Source organism: Malus sylvestris, chromosome 9, assembly GCF_916048215.2.
Source record: "Malus sylvestris chromosome 9, drMalSylv7.2, whole genome shotgun sequence".
In the NCBI taxonomy this organism is placed as follows: Eukaryota; Viridiplantae; Streptophyta; class Magnoliopsida; order Rosales; family Rosaceae; genus Malus; species Malus sylvestris.
In genome coordinates this window covers 16222509-16250084 of record NC_062268.1, presented here as the reverse complement: position 1 = coordinate 16250084, position 27576 = coordinate 16222509, and the positions used below count along the sequence as shown (strand labels likewise).

The window sequence follows — 27576 nt, the reverse complement described above, 5'->3', positions numbered from 1 at the left end:
ATTCCAATCCCCAACTCCCCAGATTTCAAAACCCTAAAATTCTAAATCCCACCCAATCCCATATTATAATTTTTATTACTCCAACATCATACCTCCACTTGTTTCAAATCTCCAGGCCACCACTATTTGTTCAAAACTCAAGTAAGTTTTTCGGTATTCTAATCTAATCTCAATTAAATTATAATAGGTATTGATGGAGATGTTTTAGTCTATTATTGATATGATTGTTGATATGTTTTATGTATGTATACTCATTTGATTATTGGAATTTAGATGAAATTTTTGTTTATTGGTTAATTGGTATATGTTTTGTGTTTTTTTTTTTTTTTGGTTAAATGTGTAGTTTAGAAATAAGAAATATGGAGAAAATTTTCAAGCCAAAGCCAATAGCACTATCTATTTGTTCGGGTAGTTCGAGCTCAAGACAAAATGAGTGTGACATTAATTTTAATAATCTTGAGAGATCTTGCTAAGAAAATGGTGGAGAAAAGGTTACATCAAACATTTGCATATGTATATTAGCTTGTCAGTTGGCTTTAGTTTTACCGGTTGTAATCACTTCAGTAAGGAGGACATTTTCCGCTATAAATATCATTAAGGGTCAACTTCGCAACAAAATGGGAGATCAATGGTTGAGAGACAACTTAGTTGTTTACATGAACATTTTCAGACTATGAAACCTTGTCGTTGACGCTTAAATTAGGATTTTATAGCTTGTAATGTTGTTTTGCTATGATTTTTGAATGAAATGTATTATATTTAACTTTTCAATATTGTTTTTGTCTATAATTTTTATTACCTTTATTAATGGGACCCCCCGAGTTTAAAATTCAGGATTCGCCACTAACGATGACTTGCTGTCAGTTGTTCCTCTTTTATGTAAATATAAAAATACAAAAAAAAAAGATCATTAAAAAACATTTCTAAATTAAAAAAATAATTGTGTTTGTACCATACTTAGGGCCTCCGTATTTAGACCTCGTATAAATACTTGGATGACTCAAATGTAATTATGTAATAAATGAAGAGGCAAATATGTAATAAGTGAGGAGCCCTTAGTCTATAAAAGGGACTCCTCACCCTCACAATCCTCAAGCCTCACATCCCCAAAGAGAGGCTCTTATCCTCACATACAGAGGCCACAAAGCTCATAAGCAGAGAGCTATCTCAAACTCTCTCTTTCTCTAGGGGACTCCCTCACACTTGTAATCCATACATTCATATAGAGAAGAGAAATACAATCAACATCCAATCAACATCAGTGTGGACGTAGCCCAAACATTGGGGTGAACCACGATACATCTTGTGTTCGTACTTTCTTGCAGATTCACGGTCAGAGTTACGTTGTTCCAAGACCCTTCCGGTTTTGTGCATCAACATTTGGCGTCGTCTGTGGGAATCGACACAAAAAGCTATGTTAGTTCTCTCTCAATTTTTCATCTCACCACTGTGAATTTGCAAAAACCCAAGAACCCAAAGCTTTCCCAGAAAACCCACAGAGCCACATCCTCTCTCACTCAGTCTCTCTGCAACTGCAAGACAAAATCCCATAACCTCTCTCTCTCTTCCTCTCTCCTTCATTATCTCTCTCTAAGCTGTTATTTGTGTAAGGAACGATATGGTATATTATAAGAGATACTAGCAAAAATGGCGAGTCAACTCGTTCTCGCGTTCCCACTCGGCGCTCTCCTCTTCTTCTCCCACTCGATTTTTTACAAGGAATCACACCCCATTGACGATGACAATGAGGATCTCAGCTTCCTCGAGGAGCCCACCGACCACGGCGACAACGCGCTGCACTATCCAGATCCGAATCACTACAACGAGGACAATTACGACAATCTCGAGAACTACTCCGATTTTGACTGAGGGCGGCGATCATGATTACTCGTACAAGGAGCCGGAGGTGGACGAGAAGGACGTCGCCATTTTGAAGGCGACGAATTTCAACGATATGGTGGAGAAGAACAGGTTCGTCATGGTCGAGTTCTACGCGCCGTGGTGTGAACATTACCAAGCCTTGAAACCGGAGTACTCAGCAGCAGCTACCGAGCTCAAAGGGGAATATGTAATTTTGGCCAAGGTCGACGCCATAAAGGAGAACGAGCTGTCGCAGGAGTACGGCATCGAGGGTTTCCCGACTATCTTCTTCTTCATTGATGGCGTTCACAAGCCTTACGCCGGCCAAAGGACCAAGAAGGGGATTGTAACCTGGATTAAGAAGAAGATTGGACTTGGTATCCAAAACGTGACCACATTGGAGGATGCGGAGCGCATATTGACTGCTGAAAGCAAAGTTGTTTTGGCCTACCTCAACTCTTTGGTGGGTCTTGATAGTGACGAGCTTGCTGCTGCTTCAAGACTTGAAGATGAGGTGTCATTTTACCAAAATGTAGATCCTAAGGTGGCAAAACTTTTCCATCTTGACGCTGAAGTTAAGCGCCCTGCTTTGGTCCTGCTAAAGAATGAGGCTGAGAAACTAAGTTATTTCGATATGAGAATAATAAACAGGAAGTAGAAAGCAAGCATGGCTGCCCACCCACTTCATTGTCTAAAAAGAGGGCACACTGTCGACCACCCACATGCAAAAGCAAGGAATAAGGGGAAGCTTTGCTCTGCGAGAGCACATGGGAAAGCAAAAGCAAAGCAGGAAAACAAAAGCAAAGCAGAAAAACAAAAGCAAAGCAGAAAAGCAAAAGCAAAGAAGAAAAACAAAAGCAAAAGCAGAAAGCAAAAGAAGATAAAAAAAGCAGACATAATTGCGGTAGTAATGGCATTATGGGCGTGACCCATTGAGTACAGGGTCAGATTTATTTTTGAATGATGTGATTTATTTTTCTTATCTTTCCAAGACATCTGTATAACCCCATTAGAGGGTAATCATAAAAAATAAAAAAATAAAAAAATAAAAAAAATAAATAAAAAATGGCAAGCCCAAAATAATGGGCTGGAATGTTATGTGTAGGGCGAAGGCCCATATACCCAAAAGAGCCAAGCCCTATGGCTCCAAAATTATTCGGCAACCTGCCGCTATTATCACCATCCATGTGATCAAAAGTACGTCCAGTACTCTAAAATTATTCGGCAGCCTGCCGCTATTATCACCAACCAGGTGATCAAAAGTATGTCCAGTACTCCAAAATTTTACATGAGCATCACTCATGTCAATCATACATAAACATTCATGACCATCATTCATGTCAACATTCATGAGCACCGCTCATGTCAACATCCATGAGCATCACTCATGTCAATCAACTTCGAAAGCTTCATTTACAGAGCTCTAGCTTCGAGAGCTCCAGCTTCAAAAACTTCATTTACAAAAGCTCCAGCTTCAAAGCTTCACCTACAAAACTTCAGTGCATGGTCTACAAAGACCGCATCCGAACAACCACCACTTCGGCCCATACATGGATTGAATTTGAAGTCTCCAACCAACAACCTCTATTGACTGAAAACTTGAGGGACTACACTATGTACCATATATTGGGCTTCCATAACTGGGCCTCATGAAAAATACTTGGGGGACTCTAGCCCATTATTTATGTACTGAGGAGCGAACTCTTATTCTATAAAAGGGACTCCCTCACTTTCATTAGAAAGCACCCATTATTCATGTATTGAGGAGCAAACCCTTATTTTATAAAAGGGACTCCCTCACCTTCATTAGAGAGAGACTCTTAACCCATCACTTATGTATTGAGGAGCGAGCCCTTATTCTATGAAAGAGACTCTCTCACCATCATTAGAGAGCATTGCCGCTAGCTGAGCAACCGTCTCGCCGCGAGCATCAACTCTAGCCCATCACTTATGTATTGAGGAGAGAGCCCTTATTTTATAAAAGGGACTCCCTTACTTTCATTAGAGAGCACCCATCACTTATGTATTGAGGAGCGAGCCCTTATTCTATAAAAGGGACTCCCTCACCATCATTAGAGAGCATCGTCGCCTGCTGAGCAACCGTCTTGCCGCAAGCATCACTCCTAACCCATCACTTATGTATTGAGGAGCGAGCCCTTATTCTATAAAAGGGACTCCCTCACCATCATTAGAGAGTATCGCCGCCTACTGAGCAACCGCTTCGTCGCGAGCACCAACTTTAGCCAATCATTTTTGTATTGAGGAGCGCGCCCTTATTATATAAAAATGACTCCCTCATCTTTAACGCCACAAGCCGAGCCAACCAAGGCAACATAAGCCACAAGCAGAGCAGCCTCGTAACATGTGCTACTTCTGGTTGAGCATCATTTCAGATTAGGCACCGCCTCATATCGAATATCAGTTCTAGACAACATCTAGTTACTTCGGCCCACACATAGACTGAATTTCAAGCCTCCAGCCAAAAGACTCTCTTGACTGAAGACTTGGGGGACTACTGTTTGTACCATACTTAGGGCCTTCGTATTTAGACCTTGTATAAATACTCTAGGGACTCAAATGTAATTATGTAATAAATAAAGGGGTAAATATGTAATAAATGAGGAGCCCTTAGTCTATAAAATGGACTCCTCACCCTCACAATCCTCAAGCCTCACATCCCCAAAGAGAGGCTATCATCCTCACATACAGAGGCCACAAAGCTCACAAACAGAGAGCTCTCTCAAACTCTCTCTTTCTCTGGGGGACTCACTCACACTTGTAATCCATACATTCATACAGAGAAGAGAAATACAATCAACATCCAATCAACATCAGTGTGGACGTAGCCTAAACATTGGGGTGAACCACGATACATCTTGTGTTTGTACTTTCTTGCAGATTCACGGTCGAAGTTACGTTGTTCCAAGACCCCTCCAGTTTTGTGCATCAACAAATTGAAAAAAAATAGTAAAACAAAATTTAAATGAGAAAGTTGCTATCATTTTTTTTTCTAATAGAGAGACACGAAAAATAATGTTATTTTTATATATTAAAATATTTAGAGTGTCACTTGAATATCGGGTGCTTGAAAAAATCTTCCAACCAAACTTAACATGAATACTTGAGGTAGACAGACATTATTGGCCCTATAATCTAAATGAAGATCCTTTCTGAATCTCACAGTTCAGAGCCAGATCAAGAAATTTGAAACAATCATTTAAATCCTATTGTTACCATTGGCTCAATTTGCACAAATCAAGAATTTGGATATCTCTCTCCCTCTTATGAACAGTCCGGCATTTCAATCCGTTGGATTCAGATTAGGATCTGAATTCCCCTAATCAGACTGTCGTTTCATGTCCACGGACACGTGTCGTTCACCGAAGTACAAAATGAAAAGTCCAATGTGGGTAGTTGTCATTGCAGAAAAATTTTTAGTTATGGCGGGAATAAAGATTGTACACTACGTGTTTTTATGTAAGTAGTGAAAAATTTTAATTTTTAAGTTATTAATATTTTAACACACATAACCCACTATTTTTATAAGAACGTGATGTACCATCTCGTATTATGGTCAGATCAAAAAATCTCTCGTCATCGCGTCAGCAGTGTCCTCACCTCTCGGCATTTTCTGTCGCACAGGGACCTCCCTGTGTGATGTAACATTATACGTGTCACCATTTGGAGTGCGTTGGTAAAAAGCAAAAAGCATTTTCCACAACAACACAAGAATCTCTCCCCTCCTTTGTCTCTCTCTCTCTCTCTCTCTGTGAGTCAGCCGCCCGATGCCCCAAGAACCAGAGAGAAAGAACAAATTTAGCTGAGGGAGAGAACAGGGTTCTTCAATCCTCACTCACTGACCATCTTTCTCGGAATTATTCGAAGTCTCATCAGCTTCAGCTGGTAAGAATCTAGTATTTTTTTTCTTCCATTTTTTGTGAATTTTGGTTAGGAACTGATTAAGATCATGTATTATTAGCAAACCCAGATAATGTTATGTCTCTGTAGAATCTGCTGTGATGGTTCTTGATGATTTGGGGTTGCCTGTGTGTCCTGGAAGAAGGAGGAGGAGGAGGAGAAGAAGAAATGTAAAGCAGACAACCTCAAAATTTTTAGATAAGGCTGAGCTGTCTGAGATCCAGGAATGCCCAAGTTACGTGTAAAAAAAGGTTTCACCTTTGTCTGGTTTTCTTGTGATCTTGTAGGGTTAGTTTTCTTTTTCCTAAGTTGTTTCTCATGAACCCTTTTGCTTTCTCTTGTTGGATTTATAGAAAAAGGTGAGATTGCAGTTGTTTTCATTTGCTTATGTGTATATCTAAAGGTTGGTGTTGAGGATAGGGTTTTGGTTTTATGTGGCTGATTTTCTGCCAGAAGGAAGAGTTTGGTGAGCTAAGAACCCTATATAAGAAACTCGATTCACTGGTTAAATCATAAAGTTTTAGTCACTTGGAGGTTATAGATCCATTGTTTCCCACGAAATCTGATTACCCCATTGTATTCTGCTCATTTGAGAGAATTGGTGGGTGGATCAGTTGTATAATTTGCGGAAGTGGGGATATTGACCGAATTAAGAACTTACCTCCGGTTCGTTGCTAGAAATTTTCCCCCGTTGATCGAAGGTAAATGTCAAATGTTACAAAGATAAGGAGATTGATGGAAGACATGTCTCCAGCAGTTGCAGTGACTCTTGGTTTAGGTAATGCTATATGTGATAGTGCCGGAATTGGAGCCAATGTGGAGTTCACATGGCTAAAGCTTGTAACAGACTTGGGAAACTTGTCTTCAGATTCCTTTAAGGTGATTACTTTAGAGTCAGTCGCTTGCAGTAAAGGAAGTTCCGATGATATTGAAAGCAAAGTTAGTGTGGTTCCCGTGCCATCACAAGACGATGATGGTGGAAACACTTCTGTTGCTAATAATGTCATGGTTCAAGAAAGTGAGGAAGAGCAAATCTTAGCCTCTAGATATGATACTAATGGAATTGTTAGTGAGGAATTGCTGAAGTTAGAGATGGGGTCTGCAATAAGCTTGCCAGATGATGTGGAGATTGGAAAAATTAGTGAAGGGAAGATTGTTGCAAAAGCTATTGTCTTGGTAGAATCGGCTGTTGGTAAAATGGCTTCTGGGGTTGTTGCAGCAGTAAGCCCCGCTTCTGAGTTATCAGATAAATCTGAATTATCAACCTCTACGGTACTTATCCACGCAAATGGTGAGAAGATTGTCAGTAAAGCAGGCAACCGGAGTGTTTTTGAGCAAAACTGTATTCCCCTCTGGGGTTCTGTATCAATTTGTGGAAGACGACCGGAAATGGAAGATGCATTTGCTGCTGTTCCTCGGTGTATCAATATTCCAATCAAAATGCTTGTTGGTAATCAAGTGTATAATGGAATGAGCCAAAGTTTGACCCACCTAACCAGTCACTTTTTTGGCATTTACGATGGCCACGGCGGCCCTCAGGTACATGCCTTCTCTGTATATTTATTTAACTCATTCAAGTTAAGGTTTATTCTGATGCAACGTACTGTTTTAGGAAATATTTTATTCTGATTTTATATTGTACCATTGAACGATTTCACATTGTTATTGTGCTGAAATAATGGTAATTAACAAACTGTAACTGTAAGCTAAATTAAATAGCATTGTGGTGGCAGCACATGATTCTTTACGTCAATTTGTTTGATCTTTTTCCAGTATTCAGATTAGTTCATGAATGTTTTCTTGCATTTCCGCAACAGAGTACAAACATATGGCTTGTTTCCTCGTGGAAAATGATTTAAGTTCTGTCTCCTTGTGCAGGTTGCTAACTTTTGTAGTGAGCGGCTCCATTTGGCTTTGGCCGAAGAGCTTGGAGTCATTAAGGATGACTCTGGTGATGGGATTACGGGAGAAACTCAGCAGTTGCATTGGGAGAAAGCATTCACTAATTGTTTTCAAAGGGTTGATGATGAGATTGGAGGAAAAGTAAGCAGAGGCATCATTGAAAGCAACGCAGATGCTTCTGAAGTTAGTTTTGAGCCTATTGCCCCAGAAACTGTTGGGTCTACAGCTGTGGTTGCATTAGTTTCATCATCCCATATTATAGTTGCAAATTGTGGTGATTCAAGAGCAGTTCTATGTCGTGGCAAACAAGCAATACCATTATCTGTCGATCATAAAGTAAGCATGTGTTTATGGTGTACACAATTACATGTTTAGTACTGAAACTTTCTCTTTTTGTAGAAACCAATCTCCTATTATTTATTTACATTTTCATTTTCATTATCGTTCCCAGCCAAACAGAGAAGACGAATATGAAAGGATTGAGGCATCTGGCGGCAAGGTAATACAATGGAATGGGCACCGTGTTTTTGGAGTTCTTGCAATGTCAAGGTCCATTGGTACGTCTATACTTACCCTGATTCTGTTGACTTTTCTCATATTTGTCCACTCGAAAAGATAAAATACAAAGTTCTTTCACGTTTCCACTCTTTTAATTACTTATGAGATTTGTTAAGTAGGCTTGTGTTAGTTGTCTGCTAACAGAACGCAGCAGTGAGGGGCAACCCGCCCATACGACTAACTATGATCATTTCCTCCCACTAGCTCAAGAGCTTTTAATGCGCATTTAGCGAGCAGTTCAGGTGTTTGGCCATGAGACCATGACAAAGCAGTTTGTCCACTTTTTCCTTGCGCCTCCATCCTTGGAAACAAGTGACTCTTAAAATAATGTAACGATTTACCATGAGTGTTCGCAGTATGTATGAACATTCAGTTGCTTGTCTAGTCTTGTCAGAACAAATGGATTACAGTTTTTTATTAGCATTTCCCATCTATATGTTAAACTCAATAAGGAGCTTAACATCGTTTTACTCTTCTTATCAATCTACAGGGGATAGATATTTGAAACCGTGGATAATTCCAGAACCAGAAGTCATGGTTGTCCCTCGAGCTAGAGATGACGAATGCCTTATTTTAGCTAGTGATGGTCTATGGGATGTTATGACGAATGAGGAAGCTTGTGATGTGGCTCGAAAACGCATTCTGCTATGGCACAAAAAGAACGGGGCTACACCTCTTGCGGAAAGGGGAACGGGAGTTGATCCTGCGGCTGGGGAAGCTGCTGCCTACCTTGCAACCCTTGCCCTCCAGAAGGGAAGCAAGGACAACATCTCTGTGGTTGTGGTGGACTTGAAAGCTCAAAGGAAGTTCAAGAGCAAATCCTAAAATTCGGAGGGGAACTATTCACCCGCATCGGATGGTTTTGGCTATCTCCTTACTATCTGAAAAATAATTGAAGAGCGTGGTTCGTTCATTTTCTCGTCGGCTCAATGTGTGTACAAGCATAAAAATCTGTGTTTACTATGTACTGTAGAAACTGTAATGCAATGCCATATGTGTTTATTCTTGTTTGTGCCGGAGTTCTAGATACGGGTTGTATGAAAATGAGTTTACTTGTGCTTTAGATGGAGAGCCACTCGTAACTCGTTTGTATTTTGCGCACGTTTTCGGATTTCTTTCTGTTCTGTGGCCTCTGCCCTTTCTTTTAGGGTAATCCAATTTTGGACCTATCTTTTTTTGTTATAAAAAATTCTGGACCTATACAACAACAACAAAGCCTTTTTCCACTACGTGGGATCGGTTGTATGAATTTTAGAACGTTATTGCACTCAGTTTTGTTCCATGTCTTCTGTTAGATCCAAGAACTCTTAAGTCTTTTTTTAGAGTCTCCTTCAAAGCCTTCCTCTACCCCTTCGACTTTGAACGTCTGTCCCGTAATCGCATCTTCTGATTGGAGCGATAGTAGGCTTTTGTTTCGCAAGTCTAGACCACCGTAACCAATTTTCTCTCATCTTTTCTTCAATTTCAGCTACTCTTGCTTTACTTCGGATATCCTAATTCTCAATCTTATCCTTTCTCGTGGGCCCATACATCCAACAAAGCATTCTCATCTCCGCTACATCCATTTTATGTACGTGTTGATATTTCACCGCCCAACACTCCATGCCATAAAGTATTGTTGTCCTTATTGCCGTCCCATAAAAATTTTCCTTGAGCTTTAATGGCATACAATGGTCACATAACACACTCGATGCACTCTTCCACTTCATCCATTCAGCTTGTATTCTATGATTGAAGTTTCCATCCAACTCTCCGTTCTTTTGCAAGATAGATCCTAGGTAGCGGAAGCAGTCACTTTTTGGTACTTTTGGATCCCCAATCCTTACCCCTAACTCATTTGAGTGTCTTCGTTCGCACTAAACTTGCATTCCATATACTTTGTCTTTGACCGACTTAGGCGAAGACCTTTAGATTCCAACACTTCTCTCCAAAGGTTAAGTTTTGCATTTACTCCTTCCTGAGTTTCATCTATCAACACTATATCGTCTGCGAAAAGCATACACCAAATAATATCATCTTAAATATGTCATGTTAACTCTTCCATTACCAATGCAAACAGGTAAGGACTTAAAGTGAGCCTTGATGTAACCCTACAGTTATGAGGAAGCTTTCGGCTTGTCCTTCATGCGTTTTTACGGCAGTCCTTGCTTCATCATACATATCCTTTATAACTTGGATATATGCTACTCGTACTCATCTCTTCTCTAAAATCCACCAATAAATGTCTCTTGGGACCCTATCATACATTTTTTCCAAATTTATAAAGAGCATGTGCAAATCTTTTTTTCATATCTCTATATCTTTTCCATCGATCTTCGTAAGAGATAGATTGCCTCCATGAACCTATCTTAATTTTAAATTATTAACTCTCCCTTGTCACTTAGGCTCCATTTGGTGGGCTGCCTCAGATTAGCGGTGATCAATTAAAATGGACTTGAGTGAGACAAACAGGACTGACCAGAATGAGTTATGAATCCACAATAGAATGAGTTGTCTTACTAAGTCTATGCCAATCCAATCCTTTGACTCCTGGCTACATCAAAGACAATATGCATTAGTCCCTAGAATTTGGTCATTGGAGCTTTGGTCTTTGAAATAAAAGTTTAATAGTTTCTGAATTTTATTTTATTTTATTTTTTAACAAATAATATTTTCTCCAATAAAGAGGTGGGGGAGTGGGCTAAGCCTCACAATGAGCTAGCAATGGTGTTGTTCAAATTCACCTTTGCCAAAAATCGAACCTAAAACATCTTACTTGCAAGAAAAAAAAAATATCACTAGACCGTAGTATTAAGTTGAATACCACTAGTATTAGTTTTTGAATTTGTCACAACATGGAGTAATGGTCTCTTCCTTTTGAGTGTAACCGTCAGAAATTAGATACAAAATAAAGGGTTTACAGTGTGACAAGAAATGGACAGAACCAAAAAGACCCTTGATGCACATTGTAATGGATGGAAACAAAAAGACCATTGCTCCAAGTAATAAAATTCTGGATAATACTCTGATAATTTGAGATTTTAGTTCAAGACCATTGCTCCATTTAACTATCACGCCTAAAGGAGCACACTGCAATAGGATTCAATAATTAATGTCTTGCCATAAAAACAAAAGGCCAAACTTTGTAAAATTATAGCCAGACAAGCACAGTGAAATCAAAGTGTGCAGTAGAAACAAAAGAACACAGATACAACGAAGAAAATCATCTCTTGCCCTTCTTCCGCCTCCGTTGCTCTTGTGGAAATTTTAGAGGGACAGGAAGGGTCGCGACTGGTTTTCCCCTTTGTTTAGTTAACTTGCAACCCAAGTTCTCGTAATGGTCCTTCACATTTGCTTCACCCATTCTCAGATCCTTCGCTATATCTGTCAACTCTGTCTGGAACTCGTCCACATGAAGAGTGAGCACCAAGACATAACTAATGAGGAGATTCGTTTTCTCTCTTGATAGTGTTTGCCTTCTTGAACCTGCCGCCGGATCAAACATGTTGAGGAACTTATTGCGTAGATTGCTTGGGATTCTGTGGCCCTTCGCAGAGGAAACACCATCCATGGTATACTGATCTTTGAACTTTATAAGATGTGTAATGTATGTGCATATGCAAGCAAGCTTAAACTTCTCCTCCTCAACCTACAAGCATAGAAAACGCTCAAGGAAGATTATTATTCTGTTTTCTCACCATGAAAATGAAGTGAGAAAAGAAGGAACAACATAATTTTTGCATTCTTACCCGAATATCCTTCAATTTCTGGATTCTATTGAGCACAAAATTTGGGTAAGCATCCCATTTAACATCATTTCCGCCTTGCAGTTTATTATAAATATCTTGGACATCATCCCACTCTCCTGTGATGATGATCTTGTCTAGAGGATAAGCCTCCTGTGGAGTGGTGGCAGATTCATTGAATGGTGGGATATGGCGAGAGCTTTGGGCTTCAGCGCTTTCAAGAGCCTCCTTGTTTACCACAATCTGTTTCATTTTGGCATCCAAATCCTTTAGAGAATCAGGACCGTCTGCTTGCTTCAAGGACTGCATTTTCTTACTCTGCAATATCATAGAAAATTCAATTAACATGCTATGCTTTAGAAAAAGATACTATATTCAACTTGATATATAGTGTTAGAAACTCCCAGACACTCTCAGTTGCAACTTGCAAGTATCTCGAACCATACATAGCCCAAGCTACTACCTCTACCATGTCCTTTGCTGAACTTAAGCATCAACATTTTCTACTTTTGATAAAGGGAATGAATTAAGTGAAGGAGAGAGGCACCCTCGCCAAAATTATAGCTACCCAATGGTTGTTTCTAGTCATTATATAGAATTCTTATTCATTCCTCTTCAACCCTTGATCTTTTATGTATAAACCTCAATACTCGCTTGTGGCCTTTAACATCGCAAGGAAGCTATCCCTTATTGAATATAAAAAAATCACAAAGCAGTGAAAACACTCAGTAATATGGGAACTTAACACAAATAAAAATATTGCTCATACATATGCAGCAAAAACCCTAGTTATTCTAATATTTCATATGTTTTCTCAATAATATTTCATGTTAATTGATTTATAGGGGTATTGAGTTAATGAGTCATACAATGAGGCTTTGGGACAGAGTAATTGAGCAGAAACTCAGGCAAGAGAAATGGGTCTTCGTTCATGCCAGTGCGCTCGACTACAAAGGCAACGATGGAACGATATAGAGATATGGAAAAGGATGTGCACATGATTTTTATAGATTTGAAGATCTCAACCATAGAATACAAGTTGGATGGATGGAGTGGAAGAGTGCATTGGGTGTGTTGTGTGACCATCGTACGCCACTAAATCTCACGGGAAAACATTATAGGAAGGCAACAGGCCATCAATGCTTTATGGCACAGAATGTTGGGCTGTTAGGCATCAATACATGCAAAAAAATAAGTGTAGCAAAGATGAGAATGCTTCGCTAGATGAGTGAGCACACGAGAAAGAACATGATTAAGAACAAGGATCTGAGGTAAAGTAGGAGTGACCGCAATTGAAGATAAGATGATAGAAAATCGGTTAAGATGGTTTGGAAATGTGAAACTAAGACCTACAGATGCCCCAATTAGAAAATGCAATTGTAAGACAGAGGTTCAAGGGAAAAGGAAAGGGATAGAAGAAGACATAGGAAGATTTGGAAAGAGATTTTAAGAAAAGACATGGAGTACTTGGAGCTAAGGACTTGGCACAAAACCGAGCACAGTGGCGTTCTAGGATCCATACAACCGACCCCACTTAGTGAGACAAGGCTTTTTTGTTGTTGTTCTATATGTTTTTTCAAAACAAGCAGATTGGTTACTGCAAAATGCATTAACTTTTGAAAACAAATTTTTTGAAGAATAAAGCCGAAATGAATTTGATGAACTATTAGAATCATTAAGCGACTTCTATGTTAGTTATGTACATGTGCACAAATTCTAATGTATTCTTACAAGATTCAAGGACAAGTTCTAATGTATTCTTACTATATTCAAGGATTCAACCACACATCCACAAACACACACACACCACACCCCACACTTCCCTTTTACCTGCATAAACTTCAAATTTTAACAGACACGCTCAGACAAGACATATGACTGGAGAAAATGTTAGTGATGATGCCTTACATATAAGCTCAAAAATAAATAAACAAATGAATAATGAAATGGGTCTTACCTCCCTAATAGACTTCTTTGTTCCATATAGATTATGTAGCTGCATCTGCTTCTCTGCCTTCTCTTGTGCAGTAAGTTCTCCCATTGCTGAACTTGCAGGTTCCTTATCAGAGTAGTTATACCCTCTAACTTTAGGTTCTAATCTAAATATCTGAAAATTCACATCCCAAGTAAGCTTATCAGTATTCCTTGGAAAGCAGAAGCAATGATAAATATATGCACACGCGCTCACCTTATTCCATTGGACCAGAGCGTAAATATGAGATTATACACATTCATATAAACATATATAACAATTATGAACAATACCCGAGATTTCAAATCAACTCTTTTCAATTTTGATAACCACAGTTGAAATTTAAAAGAGCATCCAGTATAGAATCCAATAAGTATGCATGTTATACTCAAAACAATAATAAAGTCAGCAACTTACTTCACCAAATCCAAACCACAGCAAAAACAAAAGCAACACCGGAGAAACAAACACAATACAAATGTAAACTTCGTGCCAATGCTTTTAAAGCAATACATCACCCAAATCAAACAAATGAAACGAAAACAAAGACGAAACAAACTATTAAAATTGAGTAGCCGCCGGAAATAAACCCCACAAAAACGAACAGTCCCAAAACAATTACCTTGTTAGAAACAATGGGCGTAATCTTCAAAGTCTGGGTGGCCTTATCTAGAACACCAAGTGCATAATTGCAGTACTGGTCACTGGTGGCCGCACCAGTATAGCTAGTTCCAACAAAATCGACACTGGTCCCATCCGGGTGCACCACAAGCTCCACTCGTTTGGCTCGGTTGGCGTTCCGAAAGAGTCCGATTTTGGTCGAATTAGGGTCTGGGTTCTTGGCGGGGTCGAACCCAGATGAGAAATGGGCCACTATAGGTGGGGTTTTTTCTGGGTGTTCCGGGAAAACTTGGACGGCGGCTTGGAATGTTGGAATGGTTGGGACGGCGGTTTTCTTCGTCTTCCTCTTCTTGTGTTTGTGCTTTGGTGTCGATGGGTCTTGGTTTTGGGTCAATTGAGACTTGGTGTCTTCTGCGTCGGATTCCATCGGTTCAGAGAGAGAGAGAGCTCTGTTAGCTTTGGAGGTGGCTGCTGGTTGGAGGTGGGTGGCTGAGGGCAATTGCAGACTTGGACACTGTTCTGAGACGGAGCAGAGATGAAAGAAGAGGGCGCTCGCGGGGGGCGGCGGGGGTGCTGTGGGAAGTCGTCGTTTGGACAGATTTACGGGTTTATAAGTGAGGGTTTTGGTAGGGCTTTTAATTTTTTAGAGTAAATTAATATATTAATATATGATGCTAGAAAAATCATCTACTTAAATTATATGGAGTATTTTTGCTCACCACCATAATTATGATGTTTGCTTACCATGCACCTAATCATTTGTCATATGTTATTTTACCCAATTTTAGTTAATTTTTATATTAAATGTTACTTTTTTTCATTTTGAAAAAAATAATTAAGATTAAGTAAAAAGACACCTGATAGCTGATTGGATGTACGATGAACATACATCAAAGTTAAACTTTGATTGTGAGTAAAAATGCTCCTTAAACAAAATTACAAACCAAATAATGTGTCGCTTAATGGTTGGACGCCTTCACACTGATGCAATCTCAGATTCAGCAATAACCCCCAGCGATGTACCAACCGACCATCTGAAAATCAGATTTGACCAACCACCGCAATTCGCCATGGCAAGCCAAGGTAGATACAAGATTTCACCAAACTCACGGCTAAACCTTCTCCTTCTCTCAACAGACTTGTCTTCTCCCTCGAATGGTAAATAGGATGAAAGAATGGACAAATCCGTTAAGAGAAAAAGGAGAGCAAGCCATGAGTTTAGTCAAATCTCACACCAACCCTCGCTCATCATGGCCGAGTGCGGTGGTTTGTCAAATCTGATTTTTAGATGGCCGGTTGGTGCATTGATGGGTTATTGCTAGATTTGAGATTGCATCTGTTTGAAATTCCCACCCACCAGCAAAAATTTCAAAGGATTCCGAAATTTGTTTAATTTTCTGGCTTTGCGGATTGAAATACTAAGTAATTAAAAAAATCTAAAACTATATCTTCCTCACCTACAGGGTCGCAGACACCCCATTCTCCATCATCATTGACCTTTCTCTCTCGTTGGGGGGGGGGCTCGTGACGTTCAAATAGGCAAATAACGAAGAAACTACTAGAAATTGAGACAGATGTATGACACAAGTTAGCAGCCATGTCAACACAAATGTGGAATCATTGTTACCACGTTATCACTTAACAACTAATTTAACAGATTTTCTAATGGTTGTATGAAATTGAAATGAAATAATAACTAAATATATGATATTGAAATGTTTAAAGATCTTGTATGATGTTGTAAATGCACCAAAACTTGAGGGAAAAAATGTAATTTATTCAAATTTTTAGAGTTGACTTTTAGACAATGATGATAAAAAGAATGAACTTTTTTAGGCTAAATGCCAAATTACCCCTTCCCCAAACACTCTCCAACCCATGTTAAAATTTTAGGCTAAATGCCAAATGTTATTTCTGGGCCAAATACTCCCCAGCTTTCCTCCCGAGCTAAATACAAAATGTTTATCGGAATTTAAATTTTTTTAGATTAAAATGTTCATAAAATTAATTTACAATAATCTAAATATTTATTTTAAAAAAATTGATTTAAGAAAAAAATAGCCTAAGTTCATTCTTTAATAATTCCGGGCTAAAATTTTAGGCTAGAAGGGTTAGAGCAGAAAAGATGTTTATGGACTAAAAGCCAAATTTTCCGGGCTAAAAAATTTGGCTTTGAGCCCAAGGGTTAGAGATGGTCTTATGGGGGAGAAAAGGGTGTTTGATAAAGAAAAGGGTGTTTGATAATGAGTTTGGAGTTAACTGACATGTTTACTTATTATTGTGATGCAAAAGATGAATATAAATAGTACTTATTCTTGTACTTATTCTAAACCAAAAGCAAACGTACACAAAATTATCATCTTGTACGTATTCTTTATAAAACTATACCAGAGAAAATATACATAGAAAGCTTTAGACAATGAATGAGGTTCCTCTCTGGAGGCTCTTTGTGAGGATTCCGAAAATTTTTAAATCATGTCCGTTTATTGTACATCGTACTGTCAGAAATCATTTTAAATACTTTTATTTAAAATTAAATATAAATAGTACTTGACAAAAACTGGTCCTACTATGTACGATAAACGAACATAATTTAAAGATTCCTAAGATCCTCACAAAGATTCTTAGACGATAATAACCCGTATAAATATTCTTGTTAAAGTGGTTAATATGTTATCTTGTACAAAATTCTTGTTAGACCATCTCCAACTCTTGGGTTAAAACATAAAAAATTTAGTTCATAAACAACTTTTTTGCTCCAACCATTTTGACCTAAATTTTTTAGCCTGAGATTATTAAAGAATACATTTAGGCTAATTTTTTCTTTTAAAGTAATTTAAAAAAAAAATTATGTACACTATCATAATTTAATTTTATGAACATTTTAACCTTAAAATATTTAAATTTCTATAAATATTGAAAAATCACTAAATTTGGATGAATTTTGAGTTAAATTAGTTTAGTCGTTGGATTTAAATTTGGGCCGTTAGATCATTTTTTTACCGTTAGATTTGATTATATTCAATCTCAGTAGTTGGATTCAATAAATCCTGGGAGACATGCCTACGTGGGTGTGGTCTCGCTGGTGGTACCCACATCATTTTCTGGGCTAAATCCTGGGAAGAATCTGACTTTTAGATTTAGCCCACACATTTAACATGGGTTAGGTTGGTTTGGGTTTGGAGAAGAAATAAAACCTCAAAAATAGCATTTAGCCCGCGGTTGTGTTTGGTCTTAAAATGGTAAAGTTCAAAGCCAATACGAAATAACAATTCTAAACCTAAGAAATTAGATTACTATAATGATTACAAACTTTAGAGTCAATATAAAGTAAAGAATTATTTGTTGATTTGACAAAAAAGTAAACGAGAAAACATGAATAAAAAAATAAAAAATAAAACAAATTTGTTGACAGTGGGATTTGAACCCACGCCCTTTCGGACCAGAACCTTAATCTGGCGCCTTAGACCAACTCGGCCATATCAACTTTGTTGTCCTTCATTTCTTTTCGGTTAACATGATACTATACCAATAATAACACGACATGCCGTTCAGCACCTTACCTATGATAAATCAAAGAGAAAATTGTAGCAATGACTTTTAACTCTAACTCAATTGATGTAATAGTTCCCAAATTGATATGAAAAATTGGGTTAAAATTATGGTCATTTTCGTCAACTTCATCAGAATTGCTTCCAAAAGAATCATGTTGGAAGGACCATTGCTACAATTGGATTAAAGTTGAGGGACCATTGCTCCAATTAGATTCAAGTTGATGGAGAATGTCTCTAATTAGTTTAAAATTGAGGGACCATTGTTATAATTTTTCTCATTTCGGTTTTCATACTTACCCCTTGATTCAGCCCCATGTGTGTGACACGTGACTCATTCTGAGAGAAGTCTAATGAAGTTAATGAAAAAAATCATAACTATACGTTTTGATGAATTAAAAGACCAATATCAAAAAAATTTAGTTGAGAGAAATTTGCTCCAATTAAATTAAAATTGAGAGCAAAGCAATTTCCTCTAAATCAAATAATCAAATTCCTTTCTTGAAAATAATAATAATAATAATAATAATAATAATAATAATAATAATAAAATTCCTTATCTTTTATTTTCTTTGCTTAAAAAATTGTAAAAACGTAAAGAAACAGGGGGTCGATGTGAGGCTTTCCTTCTCAGTTTCTCTATATTCCTTGTCGACGCTCTCCGTTGATTTCTTCGTTAATGGAGGAACGTCCTCACGTTTGAAGAGAGCAATTAAGGCAAATTCTTGTAAGAAAAAAAAACCCAATTATCCATTTCATCAGCCGCTGCTTTTGCAAAACCCATTTATTCTCCACGGAAAGCTGCTTTCTGCTGATTTCAGCTATCCGTTGCTGATTCTTCAGAGGTAAAGATTTCCACACTTTCTCTCTCTCTTTGAAATCCACTGTATTTCTTTGGCTCTTTTTTCTTGGTGAGAATTGGAGTTGTCGAGTTGGGTTGATTTCTATCACTTCATGGTTGGATCGTTTCAGTTTTTTGATAGTCTTGGCAAAAATTTATGTGTTTAGAGTAATTATTCCACATTAAAATCCTCTGCTCTAACATGGGTTTTGTTGGGTTTTGGAATTCTTGATTGATTTTGGTCTTAATTTTCATAGAACACCTCGCTGAAGTTGCTAGCTGTTGTTTTGGTTTTCATATATTGGGATTTGCGATGCCATTTGATTAAGGAAGGGTTTTGTGGGGTGGTTGCCCACAAATTATGTTTAGGCCAAATTTTGATTAAAGCTAGAAGAACTGCGGGTTTGCTTTCAATTAGTTTCCTTCTATTGAGTACATACGCCTTGCTAATATACTTGGATTGATTCTAAAGTTAATATCTTTGCTTGGTTTGTTTTATACAACAGCAATTCCCCCTTCCTTTTGATCGATATTTTCGTGTCTTTTACTTGGAGCAATTTAAACGAAGGAAAACGAGAACATCTTTCACGGGGTTTGCTAGTTTCCATCTTAAATCACCATTTCTCTGGCACTTCTGGAGAAGACACGATTAAATCCAACTGGCTTTTGAATTTCATTTTGGCATATTGCATGTAGATTCAAACAAAAGTAGAAGAGTTGGCATGAAAAAGTCCACTTGTAAGCATCTACCATATTATTACTAGGGTTCTGTTTGTTCCAAAAGTCTTTTACCTGTGGGAAATGCAAATGTCATTAAGAATGTAGGGTTGCATGAATGCCGGTTGGTCAAATGTGACCGGGTTCATATTAGAGTGGCAATACGATGGAAATTTATAAATTCTTTGTTAAGTCGAAGATGGCGATGAATTTACTCCACCACTGCAATATGGCTAGTAGGCCTTGAAATCAAATGATGCAAAATCTGTGCAGGGTGATAATTTCCCTTCTGCCACTATTATCTAGTTAGTTAGGCATCCAGAGTGATTGTTCTTTATATTATCCATTTAGGATGCACTACTGAGAATCTGGGAAGGCCATTTGTGCGTGTCTTTCATTTGGAGGGCATTTTCCTTCCTGCTGAATTTTTTATAGTGTTTTCAGGTTTCGGTATGAACTGGAACCGGTAACACTCTTAGGAGAAAATACTGCATAATTGATAGATGTCTATGGTTTCCGTATCGAGTATTGTGGCCACTCTTGAGTAGTTAGGATTATCTAGTAATGAAATGATATGTTTCACATGAGGTGAATTATCAACCTAGTGCAATCATATGGTGGTGTGGCGAATAAGTCCTTCAAGTCCTGACCTGTTAAATAACTATATTCTCTTTGTGGGACTATCCATTCGCTGGCATATTAGGTTTTGTTCCCTGTTCATATTCATTTGAGTGTCTCATGCAGTTTATACCTTATTAACTATATTCTCACTTGCACATCTTCATTCGTCAAAGTTTAACCTATCGTTAGTTGTTTAACAGAATAAATTTTCGCATAACAGCTTATTTTCTTATATAAAAATACAGTTACTTTCAAGACAGAGAGCAGAACTGAAGGTGACTGTCTTTCAGGCACATGGATCAGAGTATGCAACTTCTTCTGCATCGTATTTTTAATTATTTTTCCATATAAAATGGGACTCTGCGAATGTCTGTAGCAGGAAAATGCGGGGTTGCACAATGCTGCATTCTATGCCAAAAAATTATGTTTGCACATGCAATGGCCAACTTCATGTATTATTGTTACTGTAATTTCTTATGGTTTTATGATAAGAATTAGTACTTGCTCTTACTTCGTTTTTCATGCGCATGTGGGATGCTACTTAATGATTAGTTTTTGAGATTCAACATCAGTTGGTAAAGGCTGGATCTTTATTAAATCAATGATCCGGCACATGTTTAGTCTAGTGAGACCTCCATACCTATTGTTAGTCCTTTGTCACTGAAAAGTCTGCTTTACACATCACATGCCACTGAGTAAAATTGATTTCTGAAGTACTAGTAAAAGTCCTTAACATCTGGGGCACATTGAAATCTGTTATACCAATGCAGAAGTCATTTTCCCACTTGTATCATTGGTGGTTAAGCTTATACAAGCTATGCGTTTAATTTATTAATCGGCTACTTTTTGTTAAATTTTATGATAAGATGTTATTGGATTACCTTATGAAAGTGGTTGGGTGAGCACAGGGATCTCAACAGATGTAGTGAACCATAGAAATGGTGACTATGCTCCCATCCGTGATCAAGAGGACCCGAAATTGGGAATGTTTGACAAACGTCTTCCTTGCTTTGGCTGTGGAATTGGATGGTTTTCGTGAGTATTCTTGGCTATTCTCTCTCCCTCTACAGTCCACCCCACCCCTACATATACACTAATGGATGCGCCTTTTTCTATCAGCCTTCTGCTTGGATTTGTATTTCCAGTGATGTGGTACTATGCTGCATTTCTTTACTTGGCGAAGCATTATCAGAAAGACCCAAGGGAACGAATTGGACTTGAAGCATCGGCAGTAGCAGTAAGTTTTATGCTAAAAAATTAAACAGCTCAGCGATCATTTTAGCCTTATTTATAGAAGAAAGTTAATTCCATTCTCCTCTCTAACCCTATTTATTTTCTTCTTGTCTCAACTATTTGATAAATTTTAACAGATAAAAACTTTAGAAACAGGTGCGGGTAAAATGGGTTAATTCTGATTTTGTTTTGGGAATGGGTTGTAATGAGTAAAAATAACACTACAAATAGAAGCACCTATAAATTAGTTGTGTATGGATTTCAGTTATTATACCTTGCATTCTCGAACCTCTGTTATTTCTTGCTAATTAAAAGCTTCTGTTACAATGTTTTGGTTAGTTTTGATTTCAGTGTGATAAAGCAGCTCTTTTTTCACGCCCCCCACCACTTACCACTTACTAGTCAGAATACTAGGACACATTGGGAGATCTTATGAGAAGCATGCCTTAGGAACTAAACAATTTCTTCTTTTTCGGGTGGTAACCATGTTGTAGTTGTTAACGTTTGAAAAATATCTGTAAAGTACAGATATGTGTTTGTACATAATTTCAACTAGTAGTGATGAAAGGATTTGTGGCCTTTATCATCTTTCATTGATCAGAAATGTTGTGCTTTTGCAGGCTTTGATATGTACAGTTGCGGTGCTAATAACGATTGGCGTCTTTGTTATCAAGGCTTTGTTTCACTAGCTTATGCTGGCTTCATAAAAAAAATTCCTATGTCGGCCATGGGTTAGCTCCAGCGTTTTTCCTGTAATTACATCAGGCGCAAGAAAGGAAAATGTTGGCACCACGGTATGTCCACCTACAGATACCTGAAACGGTTTGAGATTTATCTGTAACAGTGTGCAACATAGAAACTGTGTATATAGCAGAAAATCTATGTACAGAAAACATTGTTGAAAGGTAGTGTGTTTACAAATTACACGCAAATTATCATCTTGCATGCTTGCATCGGTGAATCAACTCAAGGTCAAGTGATAGAGGATGCAATCAGGTTTCATCCATGTTTGAGTGAAAAGTCTTAGGTTCGATTCTCGGCAAAGGCAAAGTTGAACCACACTATTATGGCAAGCCCATTATAAGGCTTAGCCCACTCTCCCACATCTTAATGTAGATACTATCGTTTGTTTCAAAAAAAAAAAAAAAAAAAACCTAATTTGTCATTATACCTAACCCCTTTTCCTAAACCACCAACTTCACTTGTGCCCAGTCGTTCATTTAATACGATTCTTGGTCGATTTAACACCTTTTTCTTTCTTGGATGGGCAAGATCAAGACCACTTTCAGTCTTTCACCATCAGGGGATCAAAAATAATTTCAAGTACCCGGTACACAAGCCAGTACTCATAATACAAGTGGACGTCAACGGACTCTCTACCACGTGGATTACCGATCTGTGTACTGGATTACCAGTGCTATAAATAAATGAAAATGTTTGGGTAAGTTGCCCGCATCTACTAGTACGTGGGTGACTCCGAGCCATGGTATCTAGTCGGCCACTGAAAATAATTGTGAGTCTGACTGCATGAATGGTTTGGAGTCATCCACGCGGCTCTGGTGGGCAACTGTCCCCAAAGCTTAATAAATAGATTGCCATTGCCCATTGGAGTTGTTCAAAACAGTGACACATTTTTCTTGAATCCAACCAAGTAAGAATATACACACAAAACAAAACAAATCTGCATTACCAAAGAGAGATAATTAAGTCAAACAACAACAACAACAACAAAGCCTTTTCCCACTAAGTGGGGTCGGCTATATGAATCCTAGAACGCCATTGCGCTCGGTTTTGTGTCATGTCCTCCGTTAGATCCAAGTACTCTAAGTCTTTTCTTAGAGTCTCTTCCAAAGTTGTCCTAGGTCTTCCTCTACCCCTTCGGCCCTGAACCTTTGTCCCGTAGTCACATCTTCGAACCGGAGCGTCAGTCGGTCTTCTTTGCACATGTTCAAAATCACCGGAGCCGATTTTCTCTCATATTTCCTACAATTTCGGCTACTCCTACTTTACCTCGGATATCCTCATTCCCAATCTTATCCTTTCTCGTGTGCCCACACATCCCACGAAGCACCCTCATCTCCGCTACACCCATTTTGTGTACGTGTTGATGCTTCACCACCCAACATTCTGTGCCATACAACATCGCTAGCCTTATTGCCGTCCTATAAAATTTTCCCTTGAGCTTCAGTGGCCTACGACGGTCACACAACACGCCGGATGCACTCTTTCCATCCAGCTCGTATTCTATGGTTGAGATCTCCATCTAATTCTCCGTTCTCTTGCAAGATAGATCCTAGGTAGCGAAAACGATCGCTTTTTGTGATCTTCGCTAGATTGCTCCGGTCATTAGTGTGGATAAGTATATAAATGGATAGAGATAGGAAAGCAAACACAAGATGTACGTGGTTCACCCAGATTGGCTACGTCCACGGAATAGAAGAGTTCTCATTAATTGTGAAGGGTTTACACAAGTACATAGGTTCAAGCTCTCATTTAGTGAGTACAAGTGAATGATTTAGTACAAATGACATTAGGAAATATTGTGGGAGAATGATCTCGTAATCACGAAACTTCTAAGTATCGGAGTGTGGTGTCGTCTTGACTTGCCTTATCTGTCTCATAGGTAGATGTGGCATCTTCTCTAGAAGTACTCTTCCTCCATCCAGGGGTGGTATCTTTAACTGGTGGAGATGCACAAGGTAATGTATCAATTTCACTTGAAGCTTACTTGTAGTTTCAGGCTTGGTCAAGCGCGATACAAACCATGTAGTAGGAGTCCCCCAAGTCGCCGAGCTAGGGGGTCTGCTGAAAGAGGTGACAGACAAGGTAAGCAATCAGAGCTCCGACTGATTGTTCACCTTCTCCCCATCTTGCAGCAGCATGAAGGATAAAGAGAAGAAAAATGAGAAGAGATGATATGAGATACTTTTGCTTTTGAAGAAGTAACTTTCCACAGGCTTATTCTTGAACTGAGCTGGAGGGTTTTCTGGTTTCCTCCAGAGTATAAGGCCGACTGAAGAATTTGAGGGTCAAAACAAGTCCATCAAATCTAGAGTACGTTCCACCCTGCTGATATGGGATACTTTTGCTTTTGACAGAGTAATGAATGTATCGGCACGTGTGCTGTTACGCTTGTCTCCACATGCTTCCTTGTATCCTTCGCACTTGCCCTATCTGTTCCTCAAGCAGATGCGGAATCTTCCCTGGAAACATAAGATGTTGAAGATGAGTACTCGAGAGCAATGCCAGGTAAGTAATCAGGTAAGGGGTTCCAGGCAGTCAGTTCCTGGCTGGAAGCTTGATTCCAAGTGCTGACTGATTGCTCTCTTTCTCCTTGTCTTGCAGGTAAAAACAAGGCCAAAAGAAAAGACAGGGAAAAAGCATGATATGGGATACTCTTGCTTTTAACCCTGATGATATGAGATATTCTTGCTCTAGTATAGCTTGTTTGCAGAGGTATTATCGGGGGGAAAGAAAGCTGAGTATTTCGAAAGGCTTCGTTGGGAGTGCCCTCTCAGATATGATGAAGGGTTGAGCATTTTTGCAGGTCTGCCTGTCCGTTGCGGATGAAGGTCGACATATATAGGAGTCTCCCTAACAACAAGTAGTAATGCTATTCCTTTACCTTGCTTGGTCATAGCACGGTAGTGGGAGCTGCCAGTTTCACATGTTTTAACTCTGTCAGAGCACTTTGAAAAAGTGGTCTGTGGTATCTGGCTCTCGAGATTCGGAGAACGATGCCTCTTCGATTTTTGAGAAAGCAATCATGCTGGGGGTATGACTCTCGAGATTCGGAGAGCAGTGTCTCTTCGATTTTTGAGGAAGTAATCATGTTGGGAGTCTGGCTCTCGAGATTCGGAGGGCGGTGCTTCTTCGATTTTGGAGCAAGCAATCTTGTTGGGAGTGTTGTCTCGAATGTGAGTAAAGGTTGGGCATGTTTGCTAGTCTACCTTGCCACGAAGCACAAAGGTTGACACATAGGGACTTTCCAATTATCCAGCAATGGTACTGTTCCTTTACCCTCTCTTCGATTTTGAGAAAGTAGTCATGTTGGGAGTCTGGCTCTCGAGATTCGGAGGACGGTGCCTCTTCGTTTTTAATCTTATTGGGAGTGTTTTCTCGAATGTGAGTAAAGGTTGGGCATGTTTGCTAGTCTACCTTGCCACGAAGCACAGAGGTTGACACACAGGGACTTTCCAATTATCCAGCAGTGGTACTGTTCCTTTACAGTTGTGGGTAATAATATGGTAGCTAGACCTTCAAAATTTATGTGTCTAAACTTTTGTTAGTGCTGTTTCTTTACTATTCTTTTACCTTTCTTGGTCAGAGCGATGTAGTGGGAGCTGCAAGCTTCACGTGCTCAACTTTGGCAGAGAACTTTGGCAAAGTTATTTGTGGTACCCATGAGCTATTGTTGCGTGTGGGAAGTGGGTGATTGAACAGTAAGATTCATGTGCTTTCTACTTCACCAGAAGTCTTCGACAGAATGCCCATAATTTCTGCAAAGCTGAGTGTGCGTGTGACAGGTGCTGACAAGGCTAGAAAAGTAGGTGCCTCTTCGATTTCTGAGATCGGCCCTCGTGGTCTCTGAGCAGCCCAGCTTTTGAGAAAGCGAGCGCCTCTTCGATTGATTCGGAGAACGATGCCTCATCGATTTTTGAGAAAGCAATCATGCTGGGGGTCTGGCTCTCGAGATTCGGGGAGCAGTGTCTCTTCGATTTTTGAGAAAGTAATCATGTTGGGAGTCTGGCTCTCGAGATTCGGAGGGCGGTGCCTCTTCGATTTTGGAGCAAGCAATCTTGTTGGGAGTGTTTTCTCGAATGTGAGTAAAGGTTGGGCATGTTTGCTAGTCTACCTTGCCACGAAGCACAGAGGTTGACACACAGGGACTTTCCAATTATCCAGCAATGGTACTGTTCCTTTACCCTCTCTTCGATTTTTAAGAAAGTAGTCATGTTGGGAGTCTGGCTCTCGAGATTCGGAGGACGGTGCCTCTTCGATTTTGGAGCAAGCAATCTTATTGGGAGTGTTTTCTCGAATGTGAGTAAAGGTTGGGCATGTTTGCTAGTCTACCTTGCCACGAAGCACAGAGGTTGACACACAGGGACTTTCCAATTATCCAGCAGTGGTACTGTTCCTTTACCCTTGTGGGTAATAATATGGTAGCTAGACCTTCAAAATTTATGGGTCTAAACTTTGTTAGTGCTGTTTCTTTGCTATTCTTTTACCCTTCTTGGTCAGAGCGATGTAGTGGGAGCTGCAAGCTTCACGTGCTCAACTTTGGCAGAGAACTTTGGCAAAGTTATCTGTGGTACCCATGAGCTATTGTTGCGTGTGGGAAGTGGGTGATTGAACAGTAAGATTCATGTGTTTTCTACTTCCCCAGAAGTCTTTGACAGAATGCCCATAATTTCCGCAAAACTGAGTGTGCGTGTGACAGGTGCTGACAAGGCTGGAAAAGGCTGGAAAAGTAGGTGCCTCTTCGATTTCTGAGATCGGCCCTCGTGGTCTCTGGGGAGCCCAGCTTTTGAAAAAGCGAGCGCCTCTTCGATTTTTGAGATCGGCCTTCGTGGTCTTTGAGCAGCCCAACTTTTGAGAAAGCAAACGCCTCTTCGATTTCTGAGATCAACCCTCGTGATCTCTAAGCAGCCCAGCTTTTGAGAAAGCAAACGCCTCTTCGATTTCTGAGCAGGCGCCTCTTCGATTTCTGAAGCTTCGTCGAGTGCAGATTTTTATAGGGGCTGGCATTAAGTTCCAAAGCACACTTGAATCTCCACCAGTAGAAGCTTCATTCTTGCACTTCTAAGATCTTGATTTGTCCGACCTCTTCTCTCTTCAACACCTTTAAAAATGTCTGGCCCCTCCGACCGTCGTTTTGACTTGAACCTTGTTGAAGAGGCAGCCCCGCCTTCTCCAGACAACATATGGCGCCCATCCTTCGTCTCCCCTACTGGTCCTCTTACCGTTGGGGATTCCGTGATGAAGAATGATATGACCGCTGCGGTGGTGGCCAGGAACCTTCTCACTCCCAAAGATAACAGACTACTTTCCAAACGG

At 39.3% G+C, this 27576-nt stretch overlaps 4 protein-coding genes, 1 long non-coding RNA gene and 1 other non-coding gene across 10 annotated transcripts; 3 read left to right on the top strand and 3 right to left on the bottom strand.

The window, feature by feature from the left end:
• Positions 1-1738: 1738 nt before the first annotated feature.
• Positions 1739-2518, top strand: LOC126633837 (protein disulfide isomerase-like 1-4). Its single transcript, XM_050304385.1, has one exon. It carries the CDS (start codon positions 1739-1741, stop codon positions 2516-2518), a length of 780 nt encoding a protein of 259 aa, XP_050160342.1.
• Positions 2519-5580: 3062 nt separating this feature from the next.
• LOC126581906 (protein phosphatase 2C 7-like) lies at positions 5581-9248 on the top strand. Of its 5 annotated transcripts, none has more exons than XM_050245842.1 (5): positions 5581-5763; positions 5869-7317; positions 7657-8016; positions 8132-8237; positions 8729-9248. In XM_050245842.1, the coding sequence occupies exons 2-5, from the start codon at positions 6484-6486 to the stop codon at positions 9061-9063; spliced, it is 1635 nt and encodes a 544-aa protein (XP_050101799.1). In that variant the 5' UTR covers positions 5581-5763; positions 5869-6483; the 3' UTR covers positions 9064-9248. The 5 variants fall into 5 exon arrangements, with proteins under 5 accessions (XP_050101799.1, XP_050101800.1, XP_050101798.1 ...); XM_050245843.1 differs by having other exon boundaries at positions 5849-7317; XM_050245841.1 differs by having other exon boundaries at positions 5840-7317.
• A 1972-nt stretch (positions 9249-11220) lies between these two features.
• On the bottom strand, positions 11221-15218 carry LOC126581908 (DNA-directed RNA polymerase I subunit rpa49-like). Its single transcript, XM_050245847.1, has 4 exons — positions 14558-15218; positions 13921-14070; positions 11967-12281; positions 11221-11866 (listed from the first exon to the last, which is right to left on the bottom strand). The coding sequence occupies exons 1-4, from the start codon at positions 14981-14983 to the stop codon at positions 11441-11443; spliced, it is 1317 nt and encodes a 438-aa protein (XP_050101804.1). The 5' UTR covers positions 14984-15218; the 3' UTR covers positions 11221-11440.
• A 2744-nt stretch (positions 15219-17962) lies between these two features.
• TRNAL-AAG (transfer RNA leucine (anticodon AAG)) lies at positions 17963-18043 on the bottom strand. Its single transcript has one exon. It is a non-coding gene; the product is annotated as a tRNA-Leu (tRNA).
• A 650-nt stretch (positions 18044-18693) lies between these two features.
• LOC126581916 (60S ribosomal protein L18a-like protein) lies at positions 18694-22457 on the top strand. Its single transcript, XM_050245859.1, has 5 exons — positions 18694-18952; positions 20532-20590; positions 21195-21321; positions 21406-21523; positions 22140-22457. Exons 2-5 carry the CDS (start codon positions 20581-20583, stop codon positions 22206-22208), a joined length of 324 nt encoding a protein of 107 aa, XP_050101816.1. The 5' UTR covers positions 18694-18952; positions 20532-20580; the 3' UTR covers positions 22209-22457.
• A 2688-nt stretch (positions 22458-25145) lies between these two features.
• LOC126581921 (uncharacterized) lies at positions 25146-26586 on the bottom strand. Its single transcript, XR_007609197.1, has 2 exons — positions 25678-26586; positions 25146-25469 (listed from the first exon to the last, which is right to left on the bottom strand). It is a non-coding gene; the product is annotated as an uncharacterized LOC126581921 (long non-coding RNA).
• Positions 26587-27576: the final 990 nt, after the last annotated feature.

Coding starts and splice junctions, on each gene's coding strand:
- LOC126633837 (XM_050304385.1), top strand. CDS start 1,739: ATGACAATGAGGATCTCAGCTTCCTCGAGGAGCCCACCGACCACGGCG.
- LOC126581906 (XM_050245842.1), top strand. CDS start 6,484: ATGTCAAATGTTACAAAGATAAGGAGATTGATGGAAGACATGTCTCCA. Junction 7,318..7,656: donor ATGGCCACGGCGGCCCTCAG/GTACATGCCTTC, acceptor CTCCTTGTGCAG/GTTGCTAACTTTTGTAGTGA. Junction 8,017..8,131: donor CATTATCTGTCGATCATAAA/GTAAGCATGTGT, acceptor TATCGTTCCCAG/CCAAACAGAGAAGACGAATA.
- LOC126581908 (XM_050245847.1), bottom strand. CDS start 14,983: ATGGAATCCGACGCAGAAGACACCAAGTCTCAATTGACCCAAAACCAA. Junction 12,282..13,920: donor CAAAGAAGTCTATTAGGGAG/GTAAGACCCATT, acceptor ATGATATTGCAG/AGTAAGAAAATGCAGTCCTT. Junction 11,867..11,966: donor AGAAATTGAAGGATATTCGG/GTAAGAATGCAA, acceptor CTATGCTTGTAG/GTTGAGGAGGAGAAGTTTAA.
- LOC126581916 (XM_050245859.1), top strand. Junction 21,322..21,405: donor TGTGGAATTGGATGGTTTTC/GTGAGTATTCTT, acceptor TTTTTCTATCAG/CCTTCTGCTTGGATTTGTAT. Junction 21,524..22,139: donor TTGAAGCATCGGCAGTAGCA/GTAAGTTTTATG, acceptor GTGCTTTTGCAG/GCTTTGATATGTACAGTTGC.